The sequence below is a fragment of the Pseudorca crassidens genome, chromosome 11 (assembly GCF_039906515.1).
Source record: "Pseudorca crassidens isolate mPseCra1 chromosome 11, mPseCra1.hap1, whole genome shotgun sequence".
Classification (NCBI taxonomy): Eukaryota; Metazoa; Chordata; class Mammalia; order Artiodactyla; family Delphinidae; genus Pseudorca; species Pseudorca crassidens.
The window spans coordinates 33,796,135-33,812,285 of NC_090306.1; the positions used below are offsets into that span (position 1 = coordinate 33,796,135).

The window sequence follows — 16,151 nt, forward strand, 5'->3', positions numbered from 1 at the left end:
TATAATAATATTATAGTGTTTTTCATAAATTTTTATATGGAATTACTATAATCCACATACTATAATAAATGCCAAATTATAAAATGCTTATTTACTGTCCTTAACCTGTATTTAATAAAGTTATCAAAATATTTCTTTCATTTATTGAACAATCTTGTTGATATACAATATTCTTACATAACTGAGAGTTAAAGTCCACTCACATCTCTTTTACGTTGATCCTTTTTCAATTGAGCAATCTCTCTGTTTCTTCTAGACTCTGTCAATCTGGCTTTTTCTTGTTCTTCTTTCATTTGTTTCATTAAGCGAACCTAAAATATTAGGTAAATACATCTATTGTGATTACCCTATCGCAATATTCATTAAATAAATCACATGTATGGAAAAATGTTCTTAGGATTCTGAATATTTAACAAGAAAAAAATGTGGAGTTTTGCTACACATTAAATGGTCAATTCTTATTTTTGTAAGATTAATATATTTATATTTCTAATACATTTCTAACATACTTCTATCAAACTGCTTAGTGTTCTATGCTTTTTCTATTCAATGTCCAGCTGTTCTACAACTTGAATGATTTTTTGGTATCTAACTTATTATCAGTAGCTGTGTGACCTTGAACAAGTTACTTAACAACTCTAGACTGGTTTTCTCATCTATAAAATGGAGGTAATAGCTCTATGGGATTAGATTCCTCTGAGAATTCAATAAGTTAATACCTGCACTATGCTTATAACAGTGCCTGGCACATAGTAAGCACCTAGCTATTTTAGCTATTTTTGCTGTCATCAGCAACTACACAACATAATAATCTACTTCTTAAATCATTTCCACATTTCCTATTTTAAGGAAACAACATTGATTTTCATGCCAAAAGTTAAGAATAATCCGTTCCACCACAAAAACAGTAACAGATTAGAATTCACATACTCTCTCTGGTCAAGGGAAAAAAACTTGTACTTTTCTATGCATGGGAATGATAACCACCAAATTCAAGATAGTTGTTACCTCTCAGGGAAAAGAGAATATGATCAGGAAGAGATATATAGGAAGCTTTGTGCATATCGGCAATGTTTAATACCGTAAACTAGACAGTGGATATATTGTTCATTATGTTATTATCTGTGCTTTCTTGCATGTTTGAAATATTTTATACTTTTATTAAGTTTGTATAAGAGTTTTGTTTTGTTTTGTTTTTAAAGTCAGAGAAGCCCTGCTGACCACATGATTTTCAGCTACTCCAAAGAAAGACTTTGACTATGGATGACTATAGGAAAACAACTTTTAACTGCCAAAAGGAAGTGCATCATTTCTAAGACTGGTTACCTTTTATTGAATACAGGAAGAACCACAATAATTTTTTTTTGGTCCCAAAAGACACAAGCATCACCAGCATCTACCGTTAATGGAAAATATAATCAATACCTTTGTTTTTTTCATTTCCATCACATCCTGCTGTAATTTCTTCAATTGCTTTTCATATTGGGACTGATTTTTAAGCAACCTTGCATGCTCTTTTTGAGCTGTCTGAAGTCTCTGCAGTTCTTTATTCATGGCTTGCAGTTTCTTTTCATATTCAGACCTAACTTTTTTTGCTTTTTCTTCTGAGTAAGATTCCACTGAGCCTAAATGACCAAAAAATATTTGAATTTGTTTGTGTGAGACACAGATTTTTATTTCACAGATTTACAACTCATGACCTTAGACAAGAACTACCTCCTAAATACAAACCTCAGGAGGCCAGGATGCCTTTCAATCACTCTGCCTTTTAATATCTACTCTTATTTAACAATTATTGAAGTTTTTATCATTTTAATTTAAAAAAAGTACCCAGAATAAATCAAGGCATTAAAACAATTAGCCACAACTTTGGGAAAAAAATTACTAAATAGCCTAGACAGGTACCAGCATGAAAAAACAAAATAAACAGTAATATTTAACATAATGGGACAAATTAACATTTAATGTGACTTTTAATATTATTTTTTTCTTGTAAAGGAAGACAGGATAAAAATCTATTTTGACAATTTAGTTTGAACTTTAATTTGAATTAAATATAATTCTTACCTAAGTTTTGAAGCACCTGGTCTCTTTCAAGCTGAGTGTCCCGAATTTTATGTTGCAGCATCATTAGCTTCTCTTCATACTGCTTTTTCAGTGTCTGCAGTCTTTTCTGGCTGTTTTCTAGTTCATCAATCAGCTTTTGCTTGATTGCAATTTCACAAGTAATGTTTGCTAAGTCTGCCTGATAATTGGCTATTATAAAAGAGGAAAATAAAAATTCTGGGATAGGCCATAATAAGAGCATGAAAACCATCATCCGTATCCAAGTATTCACTTGGCAGCTGTAAGGAAAATATCCTGAATATACCAAAAATTTTAAAAGGGCAAAAAGATAGTGTGTTCACTTTGGTCAAGGACAAGAGATACCATTTGTAGCAAATAAGAATGGAAGTTACACAATGACAAAATCCAATAAGAGAAGAACATGAGCCTTGGAGGGCATATATAGGCCAGCAATTATAAAAGGTGCTTTCATCAAGGATGAACTGGAGAAGGTTAAGAGTTTTCTGCCATGTTTTAAACAAGTGCCCAAAATAAATTTTTGTCCTTGTACCAAAGGACAAGTACCTTTTTCATCTGACTCAGAATCTGATTCATCAGAGCTTTCACCCCCTTCAATGTCATCTTCTTCCTCCTCCTCTTCCTCTTCCTCATCTTCATGATCACTCACTTCTTGACTTTCTTCCTAAAATGTGATTTGTGTCCATTAATAGCACAATATTGGCAAGGCAAACTGATTACCTCATTAAGGGAGACTGTGTGACAGAATTAGAACAAAAATTTTTACATTTTGTGTGGAAACACAAAAGATCCCAAATAGCAAAAGCAATCTTGAGAAAGAAGAATGGAGCTGGAGAAAACAGGCTCCTGAACTTCAGACTACACTGCAAAGCTACAGTCATCAAAACAGTATGGTACTGGCACAAAAACAAAAATATAGATCAGTGGAACAGGATAGAAAGTCCAGAAATAAACCCACGCACCCATGGCCACCTAATCTATGACAAAGGAGGCAAGAATATATGATGAGAAAAGACAATCTCTTCAATAAGTGGTACTGGGAAAACTGGACAGCTACATGTAAAAGAATGAAATTAGAACACTCCCTAACATCACACACAAAAATAAACTCAAAATAGATTAAAGACCTAAATGTAAGGCCAGGTACTATAAAACTCTTAAGCAAAAATATAGGCAGAACACTCTTTGACATAAATCACAGCAAGCTTGCTTTTGATCTACCACCTAGGGTAATGAAAATAAAAACAAATATAAACAAACTTAAAAGCTTTTGCACGGCAAAGGAAACCATAAACAAAACAAAAAGATAACCCTCAGGATGGGAGAAAATATTTGCAAATGAAGCAACTGACAAGGGATTAATCTCCAAAATATACAAACAGCTCATGCAGCTAAATATCAAAAATACAAACAATCCAATCAAAAAATGGGTGGAAGACCTAAACAGACATTTCACCAAAGAAGACATACAGATGGCAAACAAACACATGAAAAGATGCTCAACATCACTAATTATTAGAGAAAAGCAAGTCACCTCACACTGGTCAGAATGGCCATCATCAAAAAATCTACAAACAATAAATGCTGGAGAGGGTGTGGAGAAAAGGGAACCCTCCTACACTGTTGGTGGGAATATAAATTGATACAGCCACTATGGAGAACAGTATGGAGGTTCCTTAAAAAACTAAAACTAAAGCTACCACATGACCCAGCAATCCCACTCCTAGGCATCTTTCCGTAGAAGACCAAAATTTGAAAGGATGCATGCACCCCAATGTCCATTTCAGTGCTATTTACAATAGCCAGGACATGGAAACAACCATAGAGTGAAGTAAGTCAGAAGGAGAAAAACAAATATCGTATAATATCGCTTATATGTGGAATCTAGAAAAATGGTGCAGATGAACTTATTTGCAAAGCAGAAATAGTCACAGATGTAGAGAACAAACTTACGGTTACCACGGAGGAAAGGGGAGAGGTGGGACGAATTGGGAGATTGGGATTAACATATATACGCTTACGTATAAAATAGATAACTAATGAGAACCTACTGTATAGCACAGGGAACTCTACTCAATGATCTATGTTGACCTAAATGGAAAGGAAATCTAAAAAAGAGTGGATGTATATGTATACATATAACTGATTCACTTTGCTGTACAGCAGAAACTAACACAACATTGTAAAGCAACTATACTCATTTAAAAAATAAACAATAAAAAACAAACAAAGAACCAGAATCAGAGTTAGAATTTTTCTTCCTCCCTTAATATTATGAAGTGTGCCTAGCCATATGACTTAATTTTGCCCCAGCTTCTATTATGGTGCTTTATATTTAATATGCACAATATAGTCTCAATGAATAAATACAAAAAAAAAGAGACTGTGAGTATAAAGTACAAGAGCACAAAAATTTCACTTTTCATAAGTTAAAAATATCAATCCACAATTTTAAGGTTATTTTACAATAATTCTGTCTTAAATCAAAGAGTACTTCATCTCTCTTAGTATTCTATCACCCCATACACAATGCTTTCACAGTGCACAAGACTGTGAGTTGCTAATATTTAATAGCTCACATTTCTGAAGAAAAGAAGTCCTCAAGGACACAATTTAAAATGGATGTATGATAACCGATTCTCTTTTCTACATATAAGTTAGTACAGTTATCAGTAACCAAGAACAACCTAATCCAGGGACTCAAAATTACAAGTTTATTCTCTCATACTTACAACTTCTAATTCATTGCTTTCTCTTTCTGAAATACCCTTTTCTTCTTTCTTCTCTTGGTCAGTGTCTGTATTATCCTCTTTACCAGCCACACTAAAAAAAAAAAAAGAAGCAAAAGTGTATGATGCTAAAGTAGAGAGGAAAATTGTTCACTTTTTTCTCCCAGATTTTTAAAAACCATCAATTATTTTTGAAAACAAACTAGAAGAGTTCATCATTTAACTCAGCAAAGTTATCATGTCTGATGCTTCAGAGGAAAATTGAAACTGCCATTCAACTCATAGTACAGTGATTTATATCAATGGAGAAAATCTTATTTTCTAGAAACACTGAGGAATAGATTATACCCTGGAGCATGACACCTGATGAGACAGCTAAGAACTAGTCACCATAGCATTCAATCAACTAGAATGTAGGCAAATTAAATTTAATGGAAATAAAAAATATTTTTGTTTTCTCATCTAAATATATAAATTTTTCTCATCTTAATACAAAGATATAGAAACTGCATTTTTTATTAATGTCCTAATACATTTAAGAATAAATTTAAAGATCAGAATACATCTGCCCACAGTAAGTTTGTCTATACCGGCTGCATCCATCACAATGTTCAGGTCTCCCCTGGTAATAGAATAGTACAGGTTCTTTTCTCCTAGGTCATACCTGTAGCACAGGGCTATTTCTCATAATGTTCTCACAGAAATGGGTCTCTGCACATCAGAATTGTCTGAAGTTCTGCCTGACCCCTGATTGAATAGGAAATTCCAGGATCTGCCACAAGATTCACCATACAAATAAAAGCTTCCTCTTCAGGTATCAGTAAAGCAGCCCTAACTATTGATATATACTAATGTCACATAATGTTATAGCTAAACTAATTGCTTCAGCCCTAGTGGCCATGAGAAAAAGAAGACTCTATAGGGAGCAAAGTTTTTACATAGTTAAATCACTCTGACCCTTCAGGGTTTAGCAACCACCATCAATTATGCACAGAAGTTACACTTCTGTTCATTAGACTCCTACATTTTATCCTAAATAATATTAAGAAAGTGAATTTTAAATGAATTTACATATGAAAATTTTCTTCTTGTGCTATAGTTAACTTTTTAAATCATTAAGAATACTTGAATAAAGCAGTATTATCCAAATAAAATTCTTCTAGAAAGAGCTTAAAATTTTTATCAGAATAACTTTATAACAGCTATCATTTCTTTCAGATATTCTGCTACATTAAATAATTGCCCTAATACATGGACTTATTTTTAGCTTCTAGGCTAAAAAATTAATCTCATTTAGGTGCTGGTATTATTATTAAACTCTAATGTTTAACTGTAGGTCCCAATTCTCAAAGACATTTTTGAACTCAGAACAAGATGAACACAAATACTTTTCCTTTGTAAGCACTTTTCAGAGTTCTTAATTTATGTTTATTTAGGTAGTTATTTCTGTAATTTCTGTCTTCCCCACTAGACTGTAAGCCTCATGAGGGAAGGGATCATGTCTGTTTGGCTCAGCATTACATGCCCAGTACCCAAGGGATGTGCATAATAAATGTGCATGAAGTATTTGCTAAATATATTAATCTCTATGATTGTGCATGAGCACCTCTGTTTGGAACCTCTGCCTATGTGTCTCACACACTAATTATGTTGGAGTAGAATAGTACAAATTGAAAGATGCATAAAGATGCATGGAAGACAGCATATCTCTAGAGTGAGAAGAAACTACCAGTAGGAATATCAATAAAATCCTCTTAACTGGAGAGGAATCAAGTAAACTATAACAAGGTTCCATGAGTTTGTTAAATCACTTGTTAGAGAAAAATGTTGAATATACTGAATGCCTATCTTACATCACTTGTATCATAATAGGACTGTTCATTTTCCATCATCATACATTTCAAGATGAAAATCTAGAAAGAAACTCCCCCTTCATCCAATCATCTGATTTAAAGGCCAGCACCATGTACTCAAGTAGTGCTATACTTGAGACAGGCCTAAGGCTTAAGACTAGGAAAGGAGCATGTGTTAGGAAAGATATCTCCCATCAGCATTTCTCATCCCCTCCCCTATGCAGTCTCCCTTCCTCACCTGCAACTCTTGCAGCATACAATTTTTGTTGTTGTCAGTTCCTTCATTACTTCAAGCTCCAACACAAATTCCCTTTTATTCAGGTTTATAGCCATACAACCACCTTGTTTCAAATACTTGACCTAACACACCCTCCTACACCCTCCAAGTCACCAGAATCCAGCTTAACAAATGTTATTTTCACTTATATATGAAGTTAACTCATGTATTATAAGCTGTTTGTGCCAATTCTGATGCAGAAAAATCAGCAGTTGTTAACTTCATATTAATTTACCTTTATAAATCATGTAAGGCTTAAGCTTTTAAAGTACACAATTTGATACTTTATGATTATTGTACAGCAAACATTCAAGTTTTCTTCAATAAAGTGGGGAAATTTCATATCTAAAATAACTATCTAAGCAGCAATGAAAAATATGTAAGTTTGCACTTTACATAGAATCAGAATCTTGGAGCTGGAAGGAACACTAATAATCAAGTAATTTAAACCCTTTGACATTTAACAAGCAATGTCAACATTTTTGTTGACAACCAAAAAAGAAACTGTGGCCTGGTGAAGCTTATCAACTCAAGGGGACTTAAAACCAGGTGTCATGACTCCAAAGCCAGTATTCTGGAATATTGCCTCAAAGTTCAGTTCACAGACAGAGAAGCATCAGCATCACCCAGGAGCTTGTCAGATACGTAGAATCTCAGGCTCCATGTCAGTCCTACTGAGTGAGAATCTTCATTTTATCAACACCCCAGGTTATCTATATGCACATTCATATTTAAGAAGCCCTGTCCTAGAACACCAAACAATTCTGCTTTTGTTATCTATTAGGCATCATATAAAAATTGGAGGCAAATGCTATTCATTAAGTCTATTTAAAGGACTTAACTATTTTAAGGTGGGAAAATGTTTCCATTACACTACTTTAACTATGCATTTTATTTTGACCTTTCGAAAGAGAAAATTTTCCACATTTTAATGCTCTAATTTAATTCCAATGATAAACATAATGTCCTAAATATAAACTAATTAGGTGAGTCCTAAGATGACCTACAGATAGAATTATATTTTAATTATAGAATTATATTTTGATTTAACTATATAATTAAAATATAATTCTAGAATAAATTATAGAAACTTTAGAATACTATGTAATATGTAGGGTATAATTGTGGAATGTAAATTATTAAATAACTTAAAGAAAATATAATTTACGGTTTCATCTATTTAAAGTAAGAGATTAGTTTAATTGTTGCACAGTAAAAGTTCTCAAGGCTTATTTTCTGTTTGGTTGGTTGGTTGGTTATTTTTGCGGTACACGGGGCTCTCACCGCTGCGGCCTCTGCCGCAGCGGAGCACAGGCTCAAGACGCGCAGACCCAGCGGCCACGGCTCACGGGCCCAGCCGCTCCGGGGCACGTGGGATCCTCCCGGACCGGGGCACGAACCCGCGCCCCCTGCATCAGCAGGCGGACTCCCAACCACTGCGCCACCAGGGAAGCCCCAAGGCTTATTTTTAGTAAGAAATAAAATTATAAAGTGGTGCTTCTAAAATAGTTAATATTATTTTGAAACCAGTTTATTTTCTTAATTATTTTGATATTGTAATCATGAGACGTTTAGAAAAATCTATAAAGAGAAGTTCTAATAAGAAGTAAAATACTACTTGACACTTGGTTAAATAATCATAATATTGAATGAGTAAAATGCAAATTTTTATTATATTGGGAGTTCAGAAGCAGTGCTTCTAAATTTTGCTCAAATTTCAAATGGAAAAAAAAAGAGACGATCCTGGGGGTTTTTTTTGTTTTTTGTTTTTTTGGCGGTACGCGGGCCTCACTACTGTGGCCTCCCCCGTTGCGGAGCACAGGCTCCGGACGTGCAGGCTCAGCGGCCATGGCTCACCGGCCCAGCCGCTCCGCGGCATGTGGGATCTTCCCGGACCGGGGCACGAACCCGTGTCCCCTGCATCGGCAGGCGGACTCTCAACCACTGCGCCACCAGGGAAGCCCAAGAAGATCCTGTTTTTGATGCTGACTTCAGGTACATTTTAAAAGCAAAACTTGTTTTTCTAATTCCTCCTTAAATATGCCTTATAAATCTTATCTGTAGTAAGGCCACAGTTTCCTTTTACTTTGTTGCCATTTTAACGTTGTTTTCCTAACAAAGATTACACAAAATAAGGAAGAGATGAGAATGAACCCACCCATGACTTAGCATGTGCTGCAACAAAATGCGAATTCCTACCGAATTAGTAATTCCCTGTCTGTTCACAAGTTTCCAAAAGGGATATTCTGAAAGTTAAAGGGTGGGGTTCTTGGGCCATTTTTAGCCATCAAAATTATGATAATCTATTCTAAATTCACATGAAATTCTTGAATTTTAATTCATATAACCACTGGCTTTTATTCTTAAAAAGTATTTTTTTATATTTTCAGTGTTTTTGTTAATTTTATAAAATCATCATTATTTTTAGGAGCACCAAGCTAATCTAGTCTGAAACAATCTATAATTCTACAGCATATATCCTTTTGAATGGCAACTAAGTATTTAAATGACATTTTAATAAAAAACCTGGGAAATATTCCAACCTTCTTTCTTCTCGATTGCTTTCCTCAAGTTTCTGTAGCCTTCAAAATCACGAGGCACAGTATTGGAAGGCCAAGCCAATGAAGGACAAACCAGACAGTAAAAAGCGAAAGTGATAAGAAGGTAAAAATGATACATGAGCTTGAAGACTTTAAAATAAATTTTAAAAGATATCATCAAAGGACAATACACAGTAAAAAGGCAATACATTTTGTATGAATAAAAAGTAAGAAAAACAAGCAGCATTATATCTAAGAAGAGTATATATAGACTATCAGTTGAAATTATTCAGCAGTAAAATGTACAGTCTCAATTTATAAAGTTGATAAACAGTAAGAGTATTTGGATGCCATTGCTTTTTTTAACCTGAAATGGATCAATTTTCTCAGATTCCAAAAAAAAAACCCTACTTCCAATGATATCCTCTCTTCCTTGTAAACCTTTACAAAATACCTTTTTATGGCATCATTAAAAGAACTTCAAAAAGTAATGCCTTTATACCATAATATGAAAATACCATTAATACTACATACTAGGATACTAATTTTTAAACTTGTTTTCTATTTCAATATACTACATGTGAACATCACTAAATCTAAAAAAAATTCTATTTCAAAATTATACATGAAATGGTATTATGGTCAAATGAATATGACTGTTATGATATCAGTGGAAAACTGTAATTTTATTAACTGAAAATTAATATCACTGTACTAATTACTAGACTACCAAAAAGATATATCTAAGGCAAAGATAGCAATAAAATGGGAAATGTAGTACATTCCATTAGTAAGATTATTTTTCAACCAGCAAAGTATGAGAAAAACTATAAATATGTATTTAAAAGCTTTGACATTTAAAGAATATTCAATACACAGAATTGGGAATTTTTACTCAGTGGAATGTACTGAATACCAGTATCTCTCATGTAGACAAAAAGATAGATGTGCTAGGCTCTGATTAAGCATATAGCAATCTTGATATAGTACACTTCTGCCTGAATTCCAAAAAAAAATATTTTTTCAGAATCATCAGTATTTTAAAATGAAGAGATTGAGTCTTAGTTATGAATTATTTCATCAAGGCAGTTCTCATTTTAATTTTATAACATGATTTTTATTTGCTGGCCTGTGATTGTTTTTCACAATCAACTTATATACTGCTATTGCAAGAAGAGACTAGCAATCTTTCTGAGAAAAAAATTCTGCAGAGTGATATTCACCAGAGATCAAAATGTCCAGTATAATGTCTAGAAAAGGGTAAGAAAAGCCATCGCCTAAGAAATCTCTGTGTTTCTAGAGTTTCAACCTGACACCACTAAATACAAATATAATGCAGTCTGATGAATGAGTGAATTTTTTATAATGCAAGTCATTTAAAGCTAGATATTCAAAAATATGGGGATCAATGTATGAATGGTAAATTTTCTTTATCCATATACAGCAAAAAAAGTAAAAAAAAAAAAAAAGTCTAATCTAGGCTTATACTGATGATAATGAGCTATAATGACTCAAAGGATATGGTTCCCTAGCAAAAAACCCAAATTTTCTATTTTCAGCATGAAATTTTGTTTACCTTACACTAGAGAGCTATATTAAAACATATGGATAATGTGAGCTAATAAGTAGATAAACTTTAGATGCCTTCCCAATTGTCTCTTTAAAAAATCACTACAATCAATAGTTCCAAATGACAGTAGAGGGGCAGAGATATAAACTAATAATCTGATACTTCTCCATAATTTAAAGGAGTTCAGTCTTTATTTCATTTAGTTCCATTTATAATACCTCTTCCACAGTTAAATGGGGGGGGGGATGACAAATCTTGCTAACCATTCTAACATTTGTGTAACTAAAGAAAATAGTCAATGTAGTCTATTCGATTATTCTTCCTTATTTTCTTACTACCTACACTTATGGATTATTTTACATCTCAACAGAAAATAAGCACAGGAAGAAGAGCCAACCTTTAAACCACACATCTTAGCAATTGGTTGTAGTTTAGATAAAGACTTTGACAAGAGGGTGAAAATTTCATGTAAAACAGGACTTATGGCATCCTCCTTGAACACAAATGTAGCTTCTGACATAAAAATGATACAGTTGCCACTCCACCAACCAACACTTAGTGTCAGAGGCCCTGAAGTCACTACAACCAAAGGCTAACAGCACAAAAACAAAGTAAATTAAAAGACATGGAGCTTCTAAAGAATTTGTGCATTCAGTGGGAGAAACAGAAGTAGCTATGAGAACTGGGACAGCTGAGCAAAGCTGAACCCAAAGGCCAAACCCCAGATAGGTTTTGGAAACTGTCAACCAAAAGGGGTAACAAAAATTTTCCCTACACTATTTAATTTTTTTTCTTAATGAGGTTACTGCCCAAATTTTCGATAGTTGGATTAATGCTTCCACTTTCAAAATTACAAATATCCCTAGAGGAATTTTATTAGTTATAAGTCATTTCCACTGGAATGAGTTCCTTTCTCTAGTCAGATGGCTTTGTTTCCAACTTTGAATTTAAGGAGATGAGAGAAGAAAGTAGATGATTTTGAAACTGGGAGTGCTTCGGGCTAGGGAAGAATTACATGAGAACTGACCTCATAAGGGAGGAATGAATCAAGGTAGCATGGGGACACAGAAGGTCAGTAGGTAGGAATAAGAGAGAATGGCTAAGGCGGAAATTCATATTTTCCCCCAAAGGTTGGTCTACATTCATGGAAGGGAAACAAAGTTTCTTTCCCCTATTTTCCTTTTCCTATTCCCTTTTGAATTGCTCTTACCACACTATAGAATGAGTAAATATCATTTCATGTGAGTGAGTTGGGAAACCTGGACATTATGTACTTGTAACACTTTCTAGAGAAAAATTAGTTCCAAGTTCCAAACGATTTTAAATTGAACTTACTTACTATATATGCAAGGTTGAGGTAGAACCAAATTTTGCAATGTTCTCTTTGATAAATAAAATAAGTAAATATGAGGCATGTAATACAACTTAACCAGAATCAATATATCCAAACAGAAGCTACTCCCTCCAGAGTTCCTGTAGAAGACTAATCACTAACTTCAGTAAAGCTGCTGTCATTCTAAACACTTTATTATGTTTTGTTTCAACAACAACTCTTTATTATTTTTTGTTTCAACAACAACTCTTTATTATTTTTTGTTTCAACTTTAGCAAACCCTTTGGCTAAAATGAGAGCTTACCAATATTTTTAAGAAAGGAATTTACATTACATGCAGCTAAAAGTTATTGGTGATAAATGAAATGCTTTATCAAGCTGAGTAAAATAGAACTATTTATCAGTCAAAAACCTTACAACCCTGCATTGTCACAGAAATAACCTGCATCAGAGGTATAAATTTAGGGTACCTATGATCACTATAAAAACGTCAAAAGTGCCTAGGTTTCTATTGGGATCCCTACCTGTTTCTTATTATTCATACCCAACAGGTGATTATGGTAACATCTCTAAATTTACCTCAAAAGGAAAGAGCAGAATCAGTTCATGACCTTAAGAAATATACCCTTGCTTATCCTTACTTATTATTCATGAACACAAACCACCTACACCATTAAAAACAAGTCATACCATTTCACATTTTGACCAACTACACAACTGAATTTTACAAATAAATGTTAAGTCATGTGCAGAAGTCTCATTTTCATTTCCACAGCATGTTGGGTCAAACCAGTTTTGATAATTCTGTGAACACTGTTACAGTTTTAATTGCCCTGCATAAGAACTAACCATTATATATTTCTTAATGCTGCCATAATCAGCCATCCATGAGCAACATCTTTTAAGACATTAGTATCTTAAGAATGCAATTTCAATTGCAATGCCTCCTAACCATAGATGTGCAACTCCTTGTTTTAATTATTCTAATCAGTCCTTTTTAACTCAAGGACAAACAGCAGAATTAATTTGGAGAGTTTAAACCTCTAATAACTTTGGTCAACTGACTATTCAAAGAAGAAATGCTTGGTTGTCAAAATAAATTTCTAAATAAACTGAGCAAAGCAGCAGCTAGACTAAATGTCAATAGTAATTCTAAAAAGTGCACCTCCATAACAAGCTATTTGACAAATAAGATATCTTTTCCCCCTTTGGAATATCTAGCCAAAAATGCTTAAAATTAATTTGACTGGCACGTTCAAAATATATTCTATGTAAGTAATTTGACTGCACCATAGAATCAATATGTAAACATGTAAACAATTTATGAGGTTTTAACCACTCATAGATTACAAGTGGTCATATTTTAATTTTCCTCCTCTTCTTTGCATCCAGTTGATTTCAGAGGGAGATATTACCAGGATGCAAGGAAAAGGAAGCCTAGAACAGTGGTGAAAAGCTGAGTAACTCATTGTTGGAAGAGTCAGAAAGCCTGAAATAACATAAATAACTTTCACATAATCAAATTAGAGCCCGCAGAAAATACTTAAGAGACCAAATGATATTAAATGACAGTCTGATGAATTAGTTTAGCCTTTAGTTAAACTAATCTAGACAGGAAGCAGAATATATCAATGAGACTATTTAATTGTATTAGAAAATGGAAAAAAAATGAAAATATTGAGTAATGGTAGAACAAGCTTTGCAGAAAAGATGAATGGAATGCAAAAGCAGCTATTTGAAAAGATAATAAAATAATTTCTAATAGTAATTTTACCTTATAGTCTAAATAAAATTCACTACCATATTATTATAAATAAATTAATTTTTTTACATACAAGTAGAGATAAATCTTTAAAAGTATATAATTATAATTGTCACCTATGTTAAATGACATTTTATTTATTAATATACTTATGAGACTATGTATACTCATTGCAATTGCAAATTAAAATAGCCTGAAAAGTAATTAGCAGTATAGCAGTGATTTTATAGCACTACCTTTTTTTCTTCTTCTTTTCTTTCCTTTTCAGCTTCTCTAAATCCTTCTTAGCTAGATCTATAATCTCAATGGTCTCTTTGTCTGAGGATACTATAGTAGGAGAGAAAGCTGATGATCCACTGAAGTACGGTGATCTTGCTGTGGCTCTTGTCAAGTTTTTTCGAAGGTTCTCATTCACTGCTTCACTTTCTAATAATTTTGCCCTAATGAATAAAAATACACTTAAGTTGGAAACATTTTATTATTGTGGTAAATAATACTTAACATAAAATTTACCTCCCTAACCATCTCTAAGTTCTACAGCAAAAAGTACACCCACACTGTTGTGCAACCATTGCCACCATCTACCTTCAGAACTTTTTCATCTTCTCCAATTAAAACTCTGTACCCATTAAACACTAACTCCTCATTCCCCTCTCCTCCCTAGCAACCACCATTCTACCTTCCATCTCTGCAAACTTGACAACTCTAAGAATAAACAGGGAACATTTTAAATGAGTTGTTTTGCAAGCTAAAAAGTTTCCCAAAATGTATTTCAACATTGCTACAAGGTATGGCTTTTTTAACATATGTGTTCACAAACATTAGTGTTTAAGATATTTTTAAAATTTCCTGATCAAATAACTGTAAATTTGAAGTAACACTCTTAGTGCTCAAAAGTGCCAGTGATAATTAGATTACTTGCATTCTGGTCAATAGGCACTAGTTATCCTTGCTTTGTAAACTCATCTTTGAAACTTAAAATGTGCAAGCAGCATGGTTCCCTTCCTTCCTGTTCCTCATTCATCATGCTATAATAACATTTCCAAATCTTTGTAAGGAATAGTTAGCCAAACTTGCCTCTAACTGGCTGAAAGATATCTGGCTCCTGAATATGGCATGGGAAAAGATGAAATCTCCAAGGAAACCCGAGTTTGATAATTAAAAACATTCTTTTGTTTGCTCAAGCGGTCCTCATAATGACAGGAAAATAATGTATGTGCTGTCAGTAATAACACTGAATGATAAGATCCTAAAAGAGCCTGGATTCTTGAGACTACAAGGGATTCAGAGAGTCCTCTAGGCCAGTTCCTTTAGACCATTTGATCTAAACCATAAAAGAACACAATTATCTACTTCAGTATAATAAATTTCCCAGGTCAATTTGGCACAAGGGTGATTGAGACAAGGTTATAAGGAGAAAATACTACCCACTATCTCTGTCTCAAAACTACATTACTAAGCACTTTTGCCATATGTTCAAATGTTTCAGAGGAAGGTGCTAGATTATTTGCAACTACTGAGCTCTAGAAGGCACAGTCAGCTGTGTTTTTACACTGCCTACCAAAATTATTCATGACACTGTTGAAATCAACTAGAGACAGAATATACACAAATCAGTGAATATGTTACAAATAAGTGTCCTATATATTCTTTAATGAAATTGTTTTACTTTATATTTGGTGTTGCAACAGTTACAATGTTTTAAAATGGTTAAATAGCTGTGTACAAACTTTTAAGTTAAATGATTTCAAAATTATTTTAAAGAAAATTCTGAATATAATGCTGTCATTTTTTAATAAGAGGACAACCTAAGTATAAAAACGCAGCTTAATGATAAAAACTCAGTAAAAATTTACACTTTTCTATATTTTCAATATCTAGCACAAAGCCTGGGTACATAATAATGAATGTTAATAATGAATGAAGGGGACTTCCCTGGTGGCACAGTGGTTAGGAATCTACCTGCCAATGCAGGGGACACGGGTTTGATCCCTGGTCCGGG

The 16,151-nt window shown here is 33.5% G+C and overlaps 1 protein-coding gene across 13 annotated transcripts in view; it reads right to left on the bottom strand.

Moving 5' to 3' along the window:
- KIF21A (kinesin family member 21A) overlaps positions 1-16,151 on the bottom strand; it is a 157,451-nt gene that overhangs the window by 45,156 nt on the left and 96,144 nt on the right. For 9 of the 13 annotated variants that reach the window (XM_067696167.1, XM_067696175.1, XM_067696174.1 and 6 more), the window contains exons 11-17: positions 14,386-14,589; positions 9,488-9,526; positions 4,818-4,908; positions 2,632-2,749; positions 2,068-2,256; positions 1,426-1,625; positions 204-311 (exon numbers count right to left, since the gene is read on the bottom strand). In XM_067696167.1, coding sequence (XP_067552268.1) covers positions 204-311; positions 1,426-1,625; positions 2,068-2,256; positions 2,632-2,749; positions 4,818-4,908; positions 9,488-9,526; positions 14,386-14,589 — 949 coding nt within the window. The remainder of the gene's footprint in view (positions 1-203; positions 312-1,425; positions 1,626-2,067; positions 2,257-2,631; positions 2,750-4,817; positions 4,909-9,487; positions 9,527-14,385; positions 14,590-16,151) is intronic. The other 4 variants (XM_067696172.1, XM_067696171.1, XM_067696177.1 and 1 more) reach the window with 1 other exon arrangement.